The sequence below is a fragment of the Taudactylus pleione genome, unplaced genomic scaffold, assembly GCF_031769625.1.
Source record: "Taudactylus pleione unplaced genomic scaffold, aTauple2 ptg000214l, whole genome shotgun sequence".
Lineage (NCBI taxonomy): Eukaryota > Metazoa > Chordata > Amphibia > Anura > Myobatrachidae > Taudactylus > Taudactylus pleione.
In genome coordinates, this window is record NW_028284616.1 from 10627155 (window position 1) to 10648992 (window position 21838).

The 21838-nt window shown below is 40.8% G+C and overlaps 1 protein-coding gene across 2 annotated transcripts in view; it reads left to right on the plus strand.

Moving 5' to 3' along the window:
- Positions 1–21423, plus strand: part of LOC148517594 (guanine nucleotide-binding protein subunit alpha-11) — a 58137-nt gene extending 36714 nt beyond the window's left edge. Inside the window, exons 2-7 of one of the 2 annotated variants that reach the window (XM_088478452.1) lie at positions 5192–5376; positions 7103–7257; positions 7792–7920; positions 13433–13562; positions 14333–14486; positions 16907–21423. In XM_088478452.1, coding sequence (XP_088334578.1) covers positions 5192–5376; positions 7103–7257; positions 7792–7920; positions 13433–13562; positions 14333–14486; positions 16907–17097 — 944 coding nt within the window. In that variant the 3' untranslated portion in view covers positions 17098–21423. The remainder of the gene's footprint in view (positions 1–5191; positions 5377–7102; positions 7258–7791; positions 7921–13432; positions 13563–14332; positions 14487–16906) is intronic. The other variant, XM_088478453.1, reaches the window with a different exon arrangement.
- The last annotated feature ends 415 nt before the right edge of the window (positions 21424–21838 follow it).

Below are 21838 nucleotides of genomic sequence, written 5' to 3' on the forward strand. Positions count from 1 at the left end.
ATGGAAGAGGTAAAGTGAATTGGGCTAGAGAGGCTATTTAGGCTCAAAACCATGGTGTTAAAGGATTCCTCATCACCTAGCCAGATTAAAAAGACATTGTCTAAAAATCTTTTATAATAAAAGATCTGCTCACCAAATTTACTCAGTATGTGTTTTTTCAAATTGATACATAAAATGTTCTAATAGGCTGGAGCCAAATTCGAACCCATCGCAGTACCGGCTAATTGGATATAGTGTTTCCCCTGATACAGAAAATGATTACACTCCTTTTTCAACAATTCCAACATAAACTGTATTGGGGGACCACTATACGGTTCTTCACAAAGTGCATTTTCAACTGCCTCAATACCCTGTATATGGGGAATCACCGTATACAAGAAACAGACATCTAATGTTGCCAGCATAAATCAGTAAGCGTTCTCAAATCAGATAGTAAATGACCAGTGTCCCGAAGGTAACTTGTGGCACTCTTGACGATTGGTTGTAAGTAAAAGTCCAAGAATTGAGCCACAGGTTGTAAGATCAAACCCCTAGCCGATGATATGGGACTCCCAGGAGGATCCACCAGCGTCTTGTGGATATTGGGTAGGGTATACAACATAGGGCAAACTAAAAATTCAACCTTCAAAAATGCCACAACCTCATCCTCAATCCAATTATTAGTACAGGCAAGATTTATGAGGTCATCCACCTCTTTCTGGACTCTTACCATTGGGTTATAGTCTTAAGCTGCATACACACGTAAAGATTTTCTGTCCAACCATCCAACTAGTTGATTGGTTGGAATGAAAAGCTGGTAATGTATGGGAGTAACTGATGATCAGCAATTTGCTCCTAAATGCCAGAAAACAGATGAAAATGGACGTTCAGACAAGTTTGTTAAATGTTTGATCTAAACAATTTGTTCAAACAACAGTTTTTGTCCATTTTCCGGCATTTGGGAGCAAATTGCTGATTGTCATTTGCTTTCATACCTTACCAGATTTTCATTCCAACCAATCAACTAGTTGGATGGTTGGACAGAAAATCTTTACATGTGTACCCAGCATTAATTCTGGTAAATAGAATGATCAGACAATTGCCTCCTTATTTCTTTATCACAGGCCGCAAAGTCCTGCAGGACTATTGCGCCCCCCTTATCATCATTCCTTATAACAATAGAAGTGTTTATTGCACAGATCTTTTAAGGCTAACTTTTCAGCCGGAGTCACATTGTCAAACCTTTTATTTTGTTTGTAACTATCTTTCCAATCAGTATCCACCATTCTAAGAAAAGTTTTCAGACTCGCATTTAAAGAATTAGGATCAAACGTACTTCACCTGTCTTGGCAAAGACTTGTGAAGAGCCGAAATGTCGACCATGGTTGTGAAGTAAATAAAAACTTTTTGGAATTTTTTTGGCGTAAATTTTGAGAAGTCTGGTGAGTGCTCTCATGTACACCTACGTATATATCCGGGAATACAAACAGAAAGGATTCAATGAGATGGTACACCCCAGCAACTGCTAATATTGGAGGCTCGTGAGTGTGGCTTTTCCGTTGGAATATATATCCAATCGGTCTGGCTCTCCCGTAATCCTTATGTATAATAGCCTGCGTGCCCTCCTCAGTATTGAATAGTACAGGGTGCAAAGGACGGGCGGCACTGCAGGTCTTTTTCTCAAGCGAGTTTTAATATGCCAACGTTTGTATGTAGTCTTGACAAAGGGGCGTGAAGCCTTGAAATGTTGGCATATTAAAACTCGCTTGAGAAAAAGACCAGCAGTGCCACCCATCCTTCACACCCTGTACACTATATATATATATATATATATATATACATATATATATATATATATAATTCTGATTTTTAAACATTAGTAAATGAGAATAGGAATATATATTAAGCTGGGTGCACACAATACGATCTATCATCCAATATATCGTTCTACCGCGGACTGGAACTATGTATGTGTGTGCCCAATTTGTTGCTTCAGGCTGTCCATCACATCGTCCCATCTGCTATGCTGCATGTCAGATGGGGCAATCGCACATATAGGGCATGATTCAGAGTTGTACACTATTGCACAGCTACTGTGCAATAATATGGTATTGCAGAACAAGGCATCTTGTGTAAATTGACGCCTCCTGCTGGCTTCTGTGATTCACAGCTGAGGGCCTGGTTCAGACCCAGTCACAAGGATGCGTTCGCATGCAGCCTGCCGATGTTTGTAATCTGCGCATGCGTACAAGATGCAGTGTGCGTACGCGAACCAGTCACTGCGATCTGGAAGAGTTTGCAGCCTGTACACAGACGCTCCGCAAGCTTGAGTGACAGGACGTGCCATTTGTGGGTGGTGACTGGGTGATCTATGGTAACGGGGGTGTGGTGGTGTGAACGCAGGCGTGTCTGTGCAATTGGAACCTGATTTCAGCGGCGTGCGTAATTAAGACACCTCGTCAGCGTACAGTGACATGGCTGAATTAGACACCGCAGCACTCGCAGTGCTTGCAGTAGGGTATGGTCAGCCACAAGTGCTGCTTATGGGTCTGATGTTACTGATTGTTTAATACACTTCCTGGAGATGATGTATGTTACTAAGGGAAAGTGGGCGTCTAATTTCATACCATGATCGCACGGCAAAACATAGTGGGCGTGCTAATGTCTTTGCTGTGGATGGCTGCGTGCGAACGCAGCCTTGTGACCGGGTCTGAATCAGGCCCTGAGTTCGAAGACACAGCATCAGATCACTTTGCTTGACCATCAGTCATCTGAGTAACATTCAGCTTACTCAGGGTGGCTGAAGCAAGTGAAGTTGCGTACAATGACAGCCACTGTCTTCAGCGTGCCCAGAAACCAGAGCTGACAAGCCCCCCTTTTTCTGGGGCGCTGCTTGACGGCGTCCCTGCTCCGACCCAAACTGATTGACAGGCTCCAGCATCCAGGCACTGCGTGCGAGCGAGCTTGCCGAAGGACATCTGTACATATGCATTATAGATCCTGCACATATGCAGGTCATCTAACATCTGAGTTGTACATAAACCATTGGGTTTGCGTACATCTCTTAATAAGGCCATTGATACAATCCCACGACATGATCTATTGTGCCATCGTTCGATCATAGTACGCTCTGTCGTGTTTTCTGGGATTTAGACAAATTGGGACCGTCGATCGTTTGTTAAATCGTAGTGTGTGCCCAGCTTAAGTTGCAGATCTCTGATCTGGGGCTGATGTCCCTTCTTTCAAATGCTTTACTTCAATAGAGAGATTAGTCTTAAAGTTGCCCTTTAACTCTTTATAATTTCAGCATTTTGTTCAGTTCATCCACTAAATCCAGATGCTGATGAAATCCCTGGACAAAACCCCAATTTCCATGATTTACTGTAAAATGCAAAGGTTCTATATTTGCAAATTTATGGAAAGGCTTGGGTCCTTTTCCTACAGACCAATCCTGGAATAGAATACTTTAGTGTCATTAAAGGGCATCATATAAAATAGAGCTTTTACTCGCTCAGTGTGTACGGGTGAATGTGCGTTCCCGTGGTCGCTAGCGACAGTTGCTGCTAGGTTTGATGTGCTGCACATCAAACCTAGCAATATTGCTAGCGAACTTTGCTATTCTAAACAAGGACGGAACAGTGATTGTTCCGCCCTTCATTAACTCGTTCTAGTGTGTATAGGCAATCCTTGCTCATGGGCATTCGTGACGATGTCGGAACAAATGCCTGTCGCTGTAGTGTGTACCCACCTATAAGCTTTCGGCCTCATTTTTCTGATATCAGGCAGCTCTGTCAGGCAACACTGTTTCAGTCTCACACACAGGTTCATCAGATGATGTTTAGGCTCCCAGAGATCAACTGGAACTTTTAATACAGGTTGAGTCTCCCATATCCATATATTCCGAAATATGGAATATTCCGAAATACGGAATTTTTTTGGCTTGACTGAGAAACTGAAACCTTTGATTTTTGATGGTTCAATGTACACAAACTTTGTCTAAGGCACAAATTATTAAAAATATTGTATAAAATTACCTTCAGGCAGTGTGTATAGGGTGTATATGAAACATAACTGAATTTTATGTATATACACAAACTTTGTTTGAGCCACAAAATTATTGAAAATATTGTATAAAATGACCTGCTGTGAGGTGCATATAATACATGAGTGCATTCTGTGTGTATATCGGGGTCCCATTCCCAAAATATTTCATTATGGTATGCAATTATTCCAAATTACGGAATATTCCGTTATCCAAAATACCCCTGGTCCCAAGCATTTTGGATATCGGAGACTCAACCTGTAGTAGCATAATAGAAAAAATACAGTTTGTTTAATAGTATGCATGCACTCAAAACTAGCACAATGCCTGATGTTGAAGGTGCCCACACACATACCGACTTGCTCCCAATCAGCCAATGTACACGATTTCCCCTGAACTCTCCCCAGGCAGTCATGGTTACGATTTGGAGTTAAAAATGTCCAATCTGACTTAAGATCTATCTTGCAGCCAGTGCATTGTATCCCAGATTGGCTAATCTGCCCTAAAGCATGGCAGATCGGAAGATGCGATGTACGACGAGCGGGGACGCGCATCGGCATCGTGATCAAGTGTAGAAACTCACGATTTGGCCATTTTTTACATGATCTGTCGTCACGATTCGTCGAAATCGGCCAAATTGGATGAAAAGTCGGTATGTGTGTGGGCACCTTTAGATTTGCAGTTTACTGAATTACTATAAGGCACATTAGCAGATTTGGTTGATAGATGAATGCTATTGGTCTGTAGTTATATTATGATCACTTTAACCATCCCCAGTGGAGATGTTATTCAGCCACTCTGCCTGATCACCAGTCAGATCCTGTTTATCTTGGTAGTCACCCATCTAGGCATATTGAACCCTGTCATTCTGTGCTTTATTTCTGCTTAAAGCTGCATTACCAGCTAAAGTGGTTAACATTTTGAACCATTCGGTATGTGTACTCCAGTCATTTCATATATTCTGCTCCACAACACAACCTTTGTTATACCTTGAGTATTTATTTGCTAGAAGTTTATTAATTAGTGCAAATTAATCTGGGTTGCTTCGTTTGCCCTTTTGTAAATAAATTCCTTATGTGGTGATTAATCCGTTCCGTAGCATGCTATTTTTAGCCAGATGCCTATTACAAATTTTAAAAATGAAAATTGTTTGCTGTTTGTGTTCTCAAGGTACAGGAGAAAGTGGGAAGAGCACATTCATTAAACAGATGAGAATTATCCATGGTTCTGGATACTCAGAAGAAGACAAAAAGGGCTTCACCAAACTTGTATATCAGAATATCTTCACTGCCATGCAGTCTATGATACGTGCCATGGAGACATTGAAAATTCCCTACAAGTGTGAGCAGAACAAGGTAAGATCAGGTATCTTCTCTGGCATAATTGTGTGAATTGGTATTCATTGACAGTCATTTTAACTTGTAAATATATAATTTGGAACATGATTGGGAAACAAAAACAAGCCACATAACATGACTGCATTGTTTAGAGTACTGAGATTTGGAACACCTATTATTGCAGTACAAGCGTGTGTGTGCTCATCACGTCTCTCCTTCAAATACTCTGATCTCATAATGCAATTGCTCATTTCTTGTTTTCTATACCTCATATCCAATTGCATATACGCCATCTCCTGCTCTACTTTGGGAGGATGATACTGGTATACTTCAGTGCTCTCCCCAGAATTTTTTCCAGCCAGGTGGGGGCCTTCGCAATTATTCGCACCGGGAAAAGGGGTATCTCCCTTACCAATCCAGCCAGACAGGTCTCTGGCTGCTCCCCCACTGGCTCTCAGTCAAAAGTGCCCATTAAGCAGTGCCCCCTGTATTTTAGCTTTGCCCTTATGCAGTGCCCCCAGGCTGAAGTAGTGCCCCCAGACTGGCCCCTTATGCAGTACCCCCAGGCTTAAATAGCGCCCCATGATACAGTGCCCCCAGTAGCTGCCCCCTTTATACAGTGCCCCCAGTAGCGGCCCCCTTTATACAGTGCCCCCAGTAGCGGCCCCCTTTATACAGTGCCCCCAGTAGCGGCCCCCTTTATACAGTGCCCCCAGTAGCGGCCCCCTTTATACAGTGCCCCCAGTAGCGGCCCCCTTTATACAGTGCCCCCAGTAGCGGCCCCCTTTATACAGTGCCCCCAGTAGCGGCCCCCTTTATACAGTGCCCCCAGTAGCGGCCCCCTTTACACAGTGCCCCCAGTAGCGGCCCCCTTTATACAGTGCCCCCAGTAGCGGCCCCCTTTATACAGTGCCCCCAGTAGCGGCCCCCTTTATACAGTGCCCCCAGTAGCGGCCCCCTTTATACAGTGCCCCCAGTAGCGGCCCCCTTTATACAGTGCCCCCATTAGCGGCCCCCTTTATACAGTGCCCCCATTAGCGGCCCCCTTTATACAGTGCCCCCAGTAGCGGCCCCCTTTATACAGTGCCCCCAGTAGCGGCCCCCTTTATACAGTAACGCATATGCACAAAAGAAAAAAAAAATAGACAACTTACCTGATCCCCGCTCCAGCTGCTGTCCGCTGCTCCCGCTCCGCTCTGCACTATGGGAGAGATGTTGTGACGTCTCTCCCATCAACCTCTGCGAGAGGAGCCGGAATGGGAGCTCATGAGTGAGCTCTAGCCGGCTCCCTCTGTGGCCGCAGCAGCCAATCAGAGTCTGTGTGACCCTCATTGGCTAGCTGCGCTGCTATGACAAACACACAGCTGCCGCAGGCGTTCTGTGCAGGGCAGAACGCTACTCGCTGCAGTCTGCCCTACACTTGTGGGGCCCTGGGGACACTAGCGGCGGGTGCGGGCCCGTGTGCAATGCACCGGCTGCACCGCAGCTAGTTCTCAGTGCAGCTCAACTGCCGGGCGGTGGGGGATTTTTGTCAGGCGACCCGCCCGACAAATAAAGCGTGGGGAGAACACTGTACTTCTTGACTTGCAATTTAGTATAAATTGGGATTGATCGACTTCTGTTTTCATATATAATTGCTTGAAAGTGCATGTGTGTCTTTTTCTATAAAGTACGTATAATATATTGTACATGTTTTGTTGTGAGCATGGTGTTTGAGGTTGCTTGTAAACGTCTCTCTCTCCAGGCCAATGCACTCATTGTAAGAGAAGTCGATGTGGAAAAGGTGTGTACTTTTGAACAGCCCTATATAACTGCAATCAAAAACCTGTGGCTTGACCCAGGTATCCAGGAATGCTATGACCGGCGGCGAGAATACCAACTGTCAGATTCCACCAAATAGTAAGTGTCTGTGGGCGGTGTACATTTCATTCTGGTAATGTCAGTTGTGAAAGAATAAATGTATTCCAATGTATAGTGTGTAGTTGGTGTTGCCATTTTTTATATATGTGATGATTGCACCTGAAGCCACTGCTAAAGTATTATGTAGCCTCAAGAGTTGCTAAATGAAGAAAGTCTATGCACTTATGTGTATTTACGGACATGTGGATCTTGTTAAAATTTGAATTTTTCTTTAAATATTCTAAAAGGATACATCATTCACCACATTCCCACACAACAAGTAAAACACAGACAAATAGTGACCTGAAAATAATTACCAACATATCTGATAATGATCCAGTTTAGTTCCATTTGGATTATATATAACACATTGTGGCCATTTTTATATCCTTTATACTTGTCTAACTTAATGCTACTGCAGTGTCCCATGGGGATCTCTATATACTGGTTTTAGTGCTTGGGTGATTTCTGCTATGTATGTGCAAATAAACAGCAACATTATTTCTCACTTTTTTTTTTTTCTTCTGCACCTAGCTACCTGACAGATGTAGATCGCATTTCCAAGCCAGGATACCTGCCCACACAGCAAGATGTACTGCGTGTCAGAGTGCCAACAACTGGTATCATAGAGTACCCTTTTGACCTGGAAAACATTATCTTTAGGTGGATGCAATATTGTCTACTAAAATAGTCTAATGGTTCCGTTTCAGATAATACATTTTTTAATTTTGCATATGTACTGTAATTGCTGAGCTTAGCAAAGGCTTTACATTAAAAGAGCATTCAGGATTTAACATTGTGAAAGTCTATAAAGTTTGCAGACATATACTGTAACACTTAATCTGGGTACACATGCGATATATCGTTCCAACGCGGATAAGAACGATATATTGTATAGTGTGTACGCCGGAACAGTCATTCACGACAGTCGTTCATTGCTTCGTCCCATCTGCTGTTTTGTAGGGCATATGGGATATGGGACTATGTATTGAGCAACGCAGTGCTTTCACATGCAGCATGTAATGACACATCACGCTATAGTACACCGCATTGCGAGCGTGATGTATCATTACACCACATCGTATAGTGTGTACCCAGCTTTAGAGTCTTGACTATGTCTTCTTTGTAGTTTAGCTAGTGAATACAAATTCCTGGCTACTGTAGGTTACAATATGTTTGTTCTTTATGTGTATTGTTTTTCATAGATGGTCCAATTTTTTGATTGCAGGCTTTTGGCAGCAGCTTTCAAAAAGTCCACTATAGGCCTGCAATTAAATTTCAACTCATACTTTCTGGGGATCTTCCGTCATTTAAAATTACTTTTTCATTTCTCTGTTTTTGGAGACTGCTCTTTACTTCATTTTAATTGAAAAGTGAGCTGTGTACTGTTGGAATCCTTATGTGGTCATATAAATGGCAATTGGATTAGTTTCTTCTGATCAGTTGTTTCAGTTGTGTTTACATATTCTATCAACTCGTATTAGTCATTGCAAGAGGTACATCAAATCATTTTCCAAATCCTTTTAATGCGACCACCGCTATAATGCTTTCTATGAAACTGCATTCCTTCCCGTCAAAGTGGAAGCAGAGATTAATCCAGAGGCGAGCAATTGCCACAAAGGTGTGGACTCAATGGGATTTGCTTTTGTTAGTTTCCCTGCTGGGTTTGGGACATGCATATTGGAGGGCAGCTGTGTAGCCTTCCCTGAGTTCTCAGGTTGTAGCAAGCACCTCGCTGTGTGTGGCTCCAGGAAGTTTTATTGGCTTAGGTGGAGAACAAGCGTGATATGCTGGCGTTCTAAAAGCAATCATTTGGTTAGAAGCATTGTTTATGTCCATTCTTATTTGTCCTTTCCCCATTACTGAATATATAATTTTATCAGGATATTTCTGTAGACAGGAGATTGACTCTTATATACAGTGCATCCGGAAAGTATTCACAATGCATAACTCTTTCTACATTTTGTTATGTTACAGCCTTATTCCATAATGGAATAAGTTCATTTTTGTCCTCCAAAATGCTACACACAATACCCCATAATAACGTGTAAAATGTTTTTTTTTTTTTACATGTTTGCAAATTTAATAAAAAAGAAAAATTAAAAAAATCACATGTACGGCCTTTGCCATGAAGCTCATAATTGAGCTCAGGTGCATCCTGTTTCCACTGATCATCCTTGAGATGTTCCTACAGCTTAATTGGAGTCCACCTGTGGTAAATTCAGTTGATTGGACATGATTTTGAAAGGCATACACCTGTCTATATAAGGTCCCACACTTGACAGTGCATGTCAGAGCACAAACCAAGCATGAAGTCCAAGGAATTGTCTGTAGACCTCCGAGACAGGATTGTCTCAATGCACAACTCTGGGGAAGGGTACAGAAAAATATCTGCTGCTTTGAAGGTCCCAATGAGCACTGTGACCTCCATATCCGTAAATGGAAGAAGTTTGGAACCACCAGGACTAGAGTTGGCCGGCCGTCTAAACTGAGCGATCGGGGGAGAAGGGCCCTAGTCAGGGAGGTGACCAAGAACCCGATGGTCACTCTGTCAGAGCTACAGCATTCCTCTGTGGAGAGCGGAGAACCTTCCAGAAGGACAACCATCTCTGCAGCAATTCACCAATCAGGCCTGTATGGTAGAGTGGCCAGACGCAAGCCCCTTTTGTAAAAAGCACATGGCAGCCCACCTGGAGTTTGCCAAAATGCACCTGAAGGACTCTCAGACCATGAGAGTCAAAGAGTGAACTCTTTGGCGTGAATGCCAGGCATTATGTTTGGAGGAAACCAGGCACCGCTCATCACCAGGCCAATACCATCCCTACAGTGAAGCATGGTGGTGGCAGCATCATGCTGTGGGGATGTTTTTCAGCGACAGGAACTGGGAGACTAGTCAGGATGGAGGGAAAGTTGAATGCAGCAATGTACAGAGACATCCTGGATGAAAACCTGCTTCAGAGCGCTCTTAACCTCAGACTGGGGCGACGGTATATCTTTCAGCAGGACAACGACCCTAAGCACACATCCAAGATATCAAAGGAGTGGCTTCAGGACAACGCTGTGAATGTCCTTGAGTGGCCCAGACTTGAATCCGATTGAACATTTCTGGAGAGATCTGAAAATGGCTGTGCACCGACAATCCCCATCCAACCTGATGGACAGCTTGAAAGGTGCTGCAAAGAGGAATGGGCGAAACTGCCCAAAGATAGGTGTGCCAAGCTTGTGGCATCATATTTAAAAAGACTTGAGGCTGTAATTGCTGCCAAAGGTGCATCAACAAAGTATTGAGCAAAGGCTGTGAATACTTGTGTACATGTGATTTCTTATTTTTTTTTTAAATTAAATTTGCAAAAAAACTTTTACGCGTTGTCATTATGGGGTATTGTGTGTGTGTGTGTGTGTGTGTGTGTGTGTGTGTGTGTGTGTGTGTGTGTGTGTAAAATTTTGAGGACAAAAATTAATTTATTCCATTTTGGAAATAGGCTGTAACATAACAACATGTGGAAAAACTGAACCGTTGTGAATACTTTCCGGATGCACTGTTAGTTATATATGTGTCTGAAAAATATGATGATTTCAAATATTTACTGTGATTTATTTACCAAAAAAAATTATAAAATTGTCTAATTTTCACTTTGTTCATTTCAATGTGGCAATCTGGCTTTTGTGTATATGGAAAGTGGTGACTTTTCTAGTTTGTTTACTGAACGGTTAGTTGAGCTTTACAATCTGCTAGAGACTACTATAATGTGTCTTTGCATTACATTACACTTAAAAAATATACAAGTGATTTACTGCTCATTAAGTACTAGCTGTACATTGGTGCCACACCTTACATCTTCAGGCTAATTGCTGAGTGAGTCCCTCTTCACACATTTTGTAGGTTTGACCCAGAATACAAATGTTTCTACGTGATGTAGGTCAGAGAACTGGTATATGTCAGGACAGCCTGTATCTAGAGGTTTGTAAGTTGCCATGCCTCCTGCGACCGCTGTCTATAAGCAGGCAGAAATTTTCACTTCCATCCCTGTTTTCTTCTATCCTTTTTTTTAGTTTAATATTCTGTATGGCCGTAAAACGAGGACTGCATATTTCTAAAACATAGTCTCCTTCCTATTTGATTATTAGAAGTAAAGACTGCAGTGCCTGCCATCTTTCACATGTATTAATGAAAGGGTAGGATCTTTGGAAATGCGTGTATATAAAGTAATAGCAAAGTAACATCTGCTACTTTGAGTGTGCGTTACATTAAGGGGATGTTGCATGGGTGAAGTATTGTAAAGATGAGTGGGAAAAGATTATGAGTGGACTCCACTTTTGGCGGATGATTTGCCACTTATAACACTATCTGGGGAGAGCAGTTTACAGAAAGCAGACTAGAGCATTTTCAAATACTATTTGTGATTTGCTTCTGTGCACTGTATGTGTTATGTGGTATTAATTATTGTCTCTTGAACTTTATTTCACCAGCAGTGTCACTGCCCTTTGTTTGCATATATGCTGTTGGGTATCCCACTGACTGGGAGATTTCAGTGACTGGGAGGTTTCAGATTCCAGGTATTATCTTCTAGAAGGTGCTAGATAAATGAGAAGTAGAATTTGATTGGTTGCTATGGGCAACATCACTTCTTAATAGAACTCCCATCTTAGTAAATTTACCCCTCAGGATCCAGCCACATGATACAAGGTAACAATAATAAACATAATGGTCATAGCAAACAGTGACAAAAAGACCCAGGCCTGCACGGTAAGGCAAAAATGCACCATGTCCAAACTGCAGCGAGCCAGGGAAACGTGCGAAGCATATTGTCAAGGAACACGTCCTTTTTCCTCTCTTTTTAATTAGTATTTTATGCAGTTAATGCTTTAATAGAGAAACTTGGAGGTATACTGGTGTTTTGGGATGCTTCTTGTCACTTTGGTAGTCAGTCTTATTGTGGGCGATTTTGAATAGCAGCAGGAATTGAGTTCTCAGAGCTATTCAGTTGTCCCCATAGAGTCCTGCACTTAAGTCTGGAGATGCAGGTTACAGTGCCTTAAGCAGGGTGTTTACTTGCGAGAACCTACATTCTCCGACATAAGTACCAACTGCGATGCTGTTAGCGCCCGCGCTAAGCCCGAAAACAGCATCATGGCACTAATTTAGTCAGATTTCTGCTTGCACCTCAGGAGGGTACGAGTGGAAGTCCTCTAGTCAGGGTCACACAGCACGGTCAATTGAGTAGCTCCGTGAACTCATTACTGGCGCTGTTCAACATCACGCTGTGCCATGATTTGGACAATGTATTTCCATTTTGACAAAATGGACTGCAGTGAGTGGAGTCTGAACCCTAATCACTGCTGTTTCCGATTGATATCTGGTTGGACACTTTATTATCTGCCCATAACTTTGGCATAGATTCGAACTCAAGCTGTACATCAGGATCTGCCAGTGTATGGGTAATTTTATGTCTGCTTTCAGAGAAAGTTGGTTCAGAAGTTGTTGCTTGTTAAAGCAAGGTTTTTAAAAAAATATATCCACGCAAAGTAGATATTTCATGTTAAACCCGTCCCCTCATCGTATGGCAAATCCGCAGGTTATATATGCCCTGTACAAGGCACAATGGCAGCTTACTGATAAATTGTCTGTAAAAAGTATAGATTGGATGGCTGTGTCAATGGGGGGCGATGTTGAATAGCCCCGAGAAGGAGTTCCCAGAGCTATTGAATTGACTGTGCTGTTAAACCCGTCTAGAACCACTTAAGTCTGAGAATGCCAGTTGCCATGCCTCAAGATGGGTGTTTAGTCACGCTAACCGGCATTCTCCGACTTGAGCACCTCAGGAGGGTGTGAGCAGAAATCCTGTAATCTGAGTTAACAACACGGTCAATTGAATAGCTTCGGGAGCACCTTCCCTGGGCTATTCAGCATTGCGTTGAATTGAATCGCCCCCAATATGTTGGTTCACTGGAACTGAAAATTCTCCCGCAACAGGAGACTAAGTACTGCAGCTCCAGGAACTGATATCAGACATCTACATTCTGTGTGTTAGAGATAGAAGGGATTAGCCTAGTTAGTTTAGCAATAACCTACTGTTTTCATAGTGACACTTTGGCAACTTGATTTTCTACTGTATGACTGAAGATGCTTTAACTTTGCTCAAATTATTCTACATTTCTTGATCTTGTTAAACAGAATGGTGGATGTTGGAGGTCAGAGGTCAGAACGGAGGAAGTGGATACACTGCTTTGAGAATGTTACTTCCATCATGTTTCTTGTAGCCCTTAGTGAATATGACCAGGTCCTTGTGGAGTCTGATAATGAGGTGAGCAGCATAATGTAACTATTTTATAGTGTTACTTCTGAATAATACCTACAAGTTTATTAAGTAAACAAATTGTTTTATAACAAACTCCATGTACAAGAATAAGTTGTATCTATTACATTAAAAAGTTTATTAACCGTTAATACAATATCTGTACTTTATACAAGGACTGACACCATTTCATAATACAAAAAGAAAGCTATTGTGATCTAAATGTGTGCCTTTTTCTTTTGATATATTATAAAGTATCCAATTTGAGCATCCACTGTGCTTGTATTGGACTCCTCCCCTCCCAGATAATCCCCAGTGGTGATATAATGCAAGATTCTTACCCCACTGAAAGTAAAGCTGGGTACACACTACACACCGTGTACCCAGCACGACATTGCCGGCGACGGAACCCTGCAAGCAGCACACACTTGCCGATGCCGTGTCCGACGGGGGGAAGTTATGTATCATGCTGTATTCTGCAGCATGGCATCGTTAGCGACATCCCCCATCTGCCCTTCTGCAGTAGTGCCGACGGGTGATGTCGCTAGCGACCCGCGGGAGCACGCATTACATGGGTAACACAGTAAACAATGTACCCAATATGCCGCTCTGATCTGCGGGATCACACAACATATTGTGTAGTGTGTACCCAGCTTTAATGGGCCTATTCCTTCCCAATGTAAGACTCTGCATTTAGTTTGAACAGTATTGTAGTGATTACGGTGCCAGTAACTGGAAGGTTTGGTTCCTACCATATTTATTTACTTATTTCCTTCTAGAACCGAATGGAGGAAAGCAAGGCTCTATTCAGAACCATAATCACATACCCCTGGTTCCAGAATTCCTCAGTCATCCTGTTTCTAAATAAGAAGGACCTTCTTGAAGATAAAATCATGTACTCTCACCTTGTAGATTACTTTCCTGAGTTTGATGGTAAGTGCAGTGGCTGTAATATAACATCTCCCAATTTTAAATGTAACATTGTTCAGTTCATCTGTCAAAAGTTCATGTTTTTGTTTGAATCTTCTGGGTATAAAAAGGAATGAGTGTCCTAGATCTGATATGAGCTATAAACAGACACCCAATTGTCTCCACTGCATATAATCGTGATACCCAGAGGAATACGGATTGAGTAATTTGATTTATACTTCTATTTTACTAAAAACAAACACTACAAAGTTTTTAGGGATTCAGGGTAGCGAGACTAATAGCTGACTAGTGCTACTAGTATCTGCATGTTTCTGTCTCTGGGCCTGATTCAGACGAGCGAGCGCTATGCGCTCGCAAGCAGGTCGATGATGGCCCAATGCGCACGACAGAGCCGGCTCCGTCGTGCGCATGCGCGAGACCCGGATAGCGACGGGCAATCCATCACTCCGGGTCTCGTACCAAAGGGAGCGTGCTGTCGATGTTGAGTGACAGCACGCCCCCTTTGGTGGGCGGGCCAGGGGCATGGCTGCCCAGACGGAAGCGTTCCCATGGGAACGCCTACCGTCTGGGGCCGGCCCTACTGACCTCACAAGTGATGTCAGTGGGAGTGCTTTCGGCTATGTTAGAGCCGAAAGCACTCTGGGGCTTGCGGCAACGAGACCCTACCACAAGGGTCTCGTCACAAGCCTGATGGTCGCGATGGTCTTGACCATCGCGACAATCATCATGGCCGCTCACTATAGCTGTGGGTGGTCACCCACATCTATGCGAGCGGCCAGGAGGCCGTTCAGAAAAAACAAATGCCCGGCCCTGATTCAGAGCGAGCGCTCTGTCAGAGCTTCCGGCTCTGCATCAGGCCCTAGACTATGGCAGTGGTTCCCAAACTATGCGCTGTGGCACCCTGGGGTGCCTCAGGTTGGTGGTTCAGCACCAAATCAAATTCTTTATGGTCAATGTAATGTACGTATGTGGACAAACAGAAGCACAAACCTGTCCACCACCGAATAACTGAACCTAAGGATGACAGGTGAGCACAATTTACTTCACTGTACTACTTCACTACATTTTTTTCTGAATTTCTCAATAACAAACTTTTGGCTTAGGGATGCTGAAAACAATGCTGATACTCTAGGGCACTGTGATTCAAAAGAGTTTGGGGACCACTGGACTATGGTATTGATGTATCAAGCATTGAAAACAGTGTAGAACTTGCCCATAGCACCCAATCAGCTTTGAGGTAGCCTTATCTAGCAAATTCTATAAAATTATAGGTAAATGCTGATTGGTTGCTACGGACAACTTCTCCACTGGTCCACTTCTTCACTCCACTGCTTGATACACCAACCCCTCTGTCCCTTGCTTCCTTACCTTGCCCAATTTAGCTATTACTTTTAATGCTAATTAATTTAAGTGATGTTACTTTCAGTCTTTTGTGATAATCTGGGTTCAATCAAGATTCATATTCCCTATTACAATTTGACACAAAACCATTCCATGTGTAATACAGCCAATGTAGTCTTTTTATCTGATGTTACGGTGGACCACCTTTCATTGTGTAGCTTTGTTAATTATATTTGTTCTTATGATTTATATATTGGGAAACATGCCAGGCTTTACATTTTGTATCCATTACTTTTTTAAGTTTTTATCAGTGTTTTTTGTTTTTAAAATATGTTCTGTTTTGATAGTGCAGGAATACTGTAATAAATCATTGACTTAAAATTTCAGTGAATAATTTTCCTTCTCTGGTTCAAATAATTGTAAGCAAAATAAAATTAACAGTATATTGTCAATTGTAGGAAGGGTTCAGGAAAAGGCAAGCTTTTGGGAACAGCATCTACTTCATAGGGGAAAGTAGTCAACATTCCAATACTAAAGGTGCATACACGTAACGATTTTATGAACGATTTAACTATAACGATGTTATCATTCAATCGTTGAAAAAATCGTTCAGTTTCTGAGTTATAACGAACGATTATCGTTCATGCGCGTTCCTGTTTGTAGTTCATTCTGACTGACCAACTGAACGATTTTCATTAAGGGAAGTTGCAAAAATCGTTTGTAGTTCAAATAAATCGTTCATTACACTTTATAAAATCTGACAGAAAAACGTTCATAAAATCATTGGTAACAAAATTGTTGTGTGTCTATGCAGCTTAAGGGAGCTAGTGGCAGAGGGAAGATTAAGAGTCACCTTACAGCAGAACCTCAAAGGTTTGAGATGGGGACTCTCCGTCTGTATACAGAGTTGGCCACACTTATGAAGCTGCAACACTCCCATGAATCAGATTGTGAATATTGCAGTCATCACTATTGTGCTGCAACTGGCATATGTTTTTACATTCACATTGTGTATTGATGATTTATTTTTGTTCCATAGCCTTTTACTACTTGGCATTCTATCTCTCTCTCCTGTTTTCCAGGCCCTCAGCGGGATGCCACAACAGCTCGTGAATTCATTCTGAAAATGTTTGTGGATCTGAATCCCGATAGCGACAAGATAATCTACTCTCACTTCACCTGTGCTACAGACACAGAGAACATCCGCTTTGTATTCGCTGCTGTCAAAGACACCATCCTTCAGCTAAACCTGAAAGAGTACAACCTGGTGTGACCAGGCTCCCCACCTCTCCTTCTCGCCTACATGGTGTAGTCCCTCTCACTAGCGGACAAAGAGGCACCTGTAAATGAGGAGGAGCCTCCAATCCTACGTTTGTTTTATTACTCTTTATTTTTTAAATTGGTGGGTTTTTTGTTTTTGCTAAATTAGTGCGAATGCAGCACAGTGCTGCAGGTTTGCCTTTGATATAAGTGGTAAAATTCATGTGATTTTTATTTTTTTATATGTATTTTAAATTGTTTCTACAAAAATGTGTTTCTTCGTCATTTACGATGAGATGAGGTGAATGGAGGCAATGGGGCCTTTTAGTGTAGTGTAGTGTATACATCTTACCATCTTCCTTACACATCTATTTCGTGTTGATGAACATATGTCCCCATTGCCAGGATTTTCTTGCCTCCAAGTTGGTTTTAAGGGCATATGCCCATAATCCTTTCCCACCTCTGTTTTTTTATTTTTTATTTTTCAGTGCAATTTAAGATACATTGCATGTTTTAACACTAAATACAAATGACAGGGCTAAAAATCTGTATACTTTGTAGGGATGACAAAATCAGTTTGTGTGTATGTATATTGTATATCATTATTATTATTTTTTTTTATATATATATATTTTGAACATATCTAAACCGTTATTTCCCCTTCATTATTTCACTTTTTTTTTTTAGTCTTTTGCATATCTGGTTTTAGAAGGAATATGTCTCAAGACCACTGAGTAAAGTTGGGAGATACCATAGTATTTTAAAGTTTGCAGTGGGATCAGTCTAAAAAGAAAGTTCTAATAATATCCTCAAGCAAACTTGTACAGAGAAGTAGTATTTGAAGATATGACTTCTCATTAACAACTTTATCCATCGCGACACCTCTTTATTTAGGGTGGTCAAAGATACCAGTGGCTTAGAATGTATGTGTAATGCCAGGTGTTGGCAACTAGTCATTCCATTTAGAAGTCACATTGCACAGTGTGTTTCTTTAGAGATCTGCCTGGATTTTGACTTTAAAAAATATATTTACAGTTCGGGGTGGGGGGGCACTGTCATATTAGTGCTCGTTTTCGGGATTCAAAGTTGTAAAGGACACTAAATTATTTGGAGGAAAATCTAACCATTACTGTAAAATATTAGATGTCACTAACGTGTTTCGTGACCATATAAAAGCACAAGGCCACAGATAAGTTCTAACATTTTTAATCTACAGTAATATGGAGTCAATATTCCTTACAATATACAAGTTTGTAAAAAAAAAAAAAAAAATGACTTGTAAAATACCTAACCTCCATTTAATCGCCATCTGCTGATTTGTTCCTGTGCTAATCTCCAGTTTATTTACGCCAAGCTATGGTCTGTGTCATAGCAGTAATTCAGCTGCATCGCTAGGTTCACAGGAAGGTGCAATAATGCATTTTAATGACACTACGTAACAGGCGTCAGGCTCTATTACTGTTGAGACAGAGCCCATGGTACAGATTCTGAAGCATTTTCCTTAATTCATTACAAAGTCCTACTCCCATCTTTTGTCACTTTAACTTGATCTTTGGGACTATGTGGACTTTTATATGCTATTAAACTTTAGCTCTCTGGCTTCACAACACTTAGCAGAATAGTACCAGTTCCATTTCCCCCTGTACTAAAAAAAAAAGCAGCCAGTTACTGAGTTGCAGTCTTTTCTTTATAATTGAATTTCCCCAAGTACTCAGATTCTCATTTAAACTATTTTAAGACTGGTGTTTGCACAGCATGGTCAAGCTGATACTGCCCTGTGGTATTGAATGGGTTTCAAATAAGTGACTATAAGTGTACAGGTTGCACCAAAAATATATAAAAAATAAATAAATACACAGTGTTAGAGCAAACATAACTATTAGAAAATAACTCTTTCATTCTGAGATCTTATCCAGCATGGGGTAAATGGCAAGTGCATTTCCAATTACTACTTTTCCTGAGGGTTATCTGCCACCCAGTAAAGGCAGTACACTAATTTCTGATAAAGTGCATCTCCTTGACAGATGAAATACTGACAGTATAAGCCAAGAACTGACTATGTATTAAGTTGATAATTTGCTGCTGAATTTGGATTAGAGTATTTTCTGCAATTTTTCCCTTTTAAATATGACTTTCTGCAAGTTTTTAATGTGCCTTATGCATTCAATTGGAAGGAGTCTACTATACCCTAGAAACGTCAGTATGTAGAGGGCAGTAAATATTTTGTGGATTTATTTATGTGGCAGGTTACATAACATGCTACAAACTATTGTTATTGTGTTTTGACTCTTGCATTAAGAGCATAATTGAAATACTTATAAAGGTTACATTTTTGTATATGTTTTGTATTCTGTTTGGACTTTAACCATAAGACCTTTATATTTCGTCCCCAAAAGATTGCATTGTTTAATGCTCAACTATTGAATCTCCTTGTCTAGTGTTGCACACCTAATCTCATTGTCAGCACTGGCTATACTACATTACACCTGCAGTGTTGATTTGAAACAGTCCTACGGGTTGTGCCATGGTTGATGATTGTGCCATGCATTTTTTGGTGTCCAGCCAGGATCTCTTAGGAATACAGTATAGTTAACGTTATGGCGTCATGAACATACAATAAAATGCTTGTAAACTTTTTTTTTTTCCTTCTAATCTCAAGTGTCAATAACATTGTGCATATACAGTAACATTGTGCATATACGGCCGTCTTTAATAATTTTCTGTCTTTTGCCAATATTGAGAGGATTTTGTGCCTGTGGGCTGTTTTCATAGATGTAGGTTTTTTTCTTCACGCCAATACTTTCCAGCAGTGTGGTGTTTGGTCATGCCTTCTTCCACAGAGTGACTGACATTCCTTGACATTTGCACTTTGTGCCCAATCAAACATCCTGATCAACTGTTCTGGTGGCAGCTGTACTGTAATTGTTGTCTCCCAAAATTCCAGAGCATGGTCCTGTGATGACACTAAGCAAAGTTCACCACACTTTAGAAAATATTCTTTATTAAAAGTTTGGGCTCAGAAATCACTTTTTGTCTTATCAGTTTGCAGTGTTCGCAATTCGTTTTCTTTTGTATGATGTATACTGTGTAGGTTTTTTTTGTTTTGTTTGTTACTTTTTAAAAATATGCAATTGTGATTCTTGAGAAACATCAATCCTCCCTTCCCACATTGCCATATCATTGTTGCACTGTGTAAAGAAATTGATATACAATTCCCAGTCTACTGACCTGTTGTCGAATCTATTTCATATTAGAGTGATGTCCGTCAAGATAGTTTTAGATGCAAAGTTTTGGTCCTCCTCTTTTATAAGTCACGAAGGTAAAACTGAAAGATTTTATAGGAAAGACTTGTTTTTACTTTATATTTTCTGCTACCTCCTTTGTGCTATTCCTACGTTTCCTCTTAACACTCTCCACGCCAGACCTTCATCACGTCACCCCTTTTATTTGTTCTTGTTACTGTCTATAGTAAAAGTGCCAAAGTTGTGGTATTCATGGTCCTTACAGCCCAGCGTTTTTTGTAGACCATTGTTAGTTTCTTCAAATTTTGTTTCTTTATCTATATAATGCTATTCCAGTGTGTTCCCTTCAGTCAATATCTGTTAATAAGAAAGCGTATAGTGTGTTATTTGTTTAGCAAAACTGGTTTATAATATAAACACTGGGACATGTAACACTAAAACAGTCTTCTGGTATTGTTGCTCTTCAGTGTTAAGGAATGTGATTCATGTAATACTTTCCTGTATTGTTAATTTACATATTGTAAATCTGTTACAAGAAGTGTGTATGTAAACCTCTTTTGCTGGCAGTAATGCAGAGAGTGAGGCAGAAGGCTTGTATATTTATTTACTCCAAATTATTCTCCACAATAATTTCCACCTTTCTGTGTTTCTAAAAGGAGAGACTGTTAATTAGCATGGCGTTGTCTGTACTCTCGCTGATTTGTGAGAAATCCTATATTCATGTGACCCATATCTGTGCACACTTCCCACCTCCCAAAAGCAGATTTAAGACCATATAATTTAGCCTCTTTATCCTTACTGAAGTGTCTTAAAAAATCCTTTAATTTGACTGTTTTGTAGCAGGGAGAGTGTTAAAACTACTGTGATTGTGTCCTGGGTACATGTTTATTATGGGATATGTTAAAAGATGTACATTAAAAACACGACACAAAGTACAAATGGTATATTTTCAAAATGTAGTTGTTTATTTTCTTGTTTGTTTTTTCTTTTTACTGTTTAAACCCAAGCTATAAAAAGCTTTTACATTAGTGTGGTATACAGTGTGTGTATGTGTGTGTGTGTGTGTGTGTGTGTGTGTGTGTATATATATATATATATATGTATGTATGTATGTATGTATGTATGTATGTATATATATATATATATATATATATATATATATATATATATATATAATCTCTCTATCCCTATATTTTAGTATTGGTAGCTTTGTTTGGAAAGTGAGAACTACTAAACACAAAAACATTCCTTCACAGCAGCTTTTGTCAAACCTATACACATTTATTAAAGCCACGGCTAATAACAAGATTCTGTTAGGCGAATTGGTCCAATTTCTTCAGAAGGAATCCAGAAACTATGGTTTTCCACAAACGGGGGCACAGTAACCGTAACCAAGGGCCCAAGTTTGATCTGACCCTGACCTTCAGCAATGCAGGTGAAATTATCCATTTACGTTTTCTGGAGTAGGAGAGTATGTGATTATACGGGTCACTTTTTTTTTTTTTTTTTAAT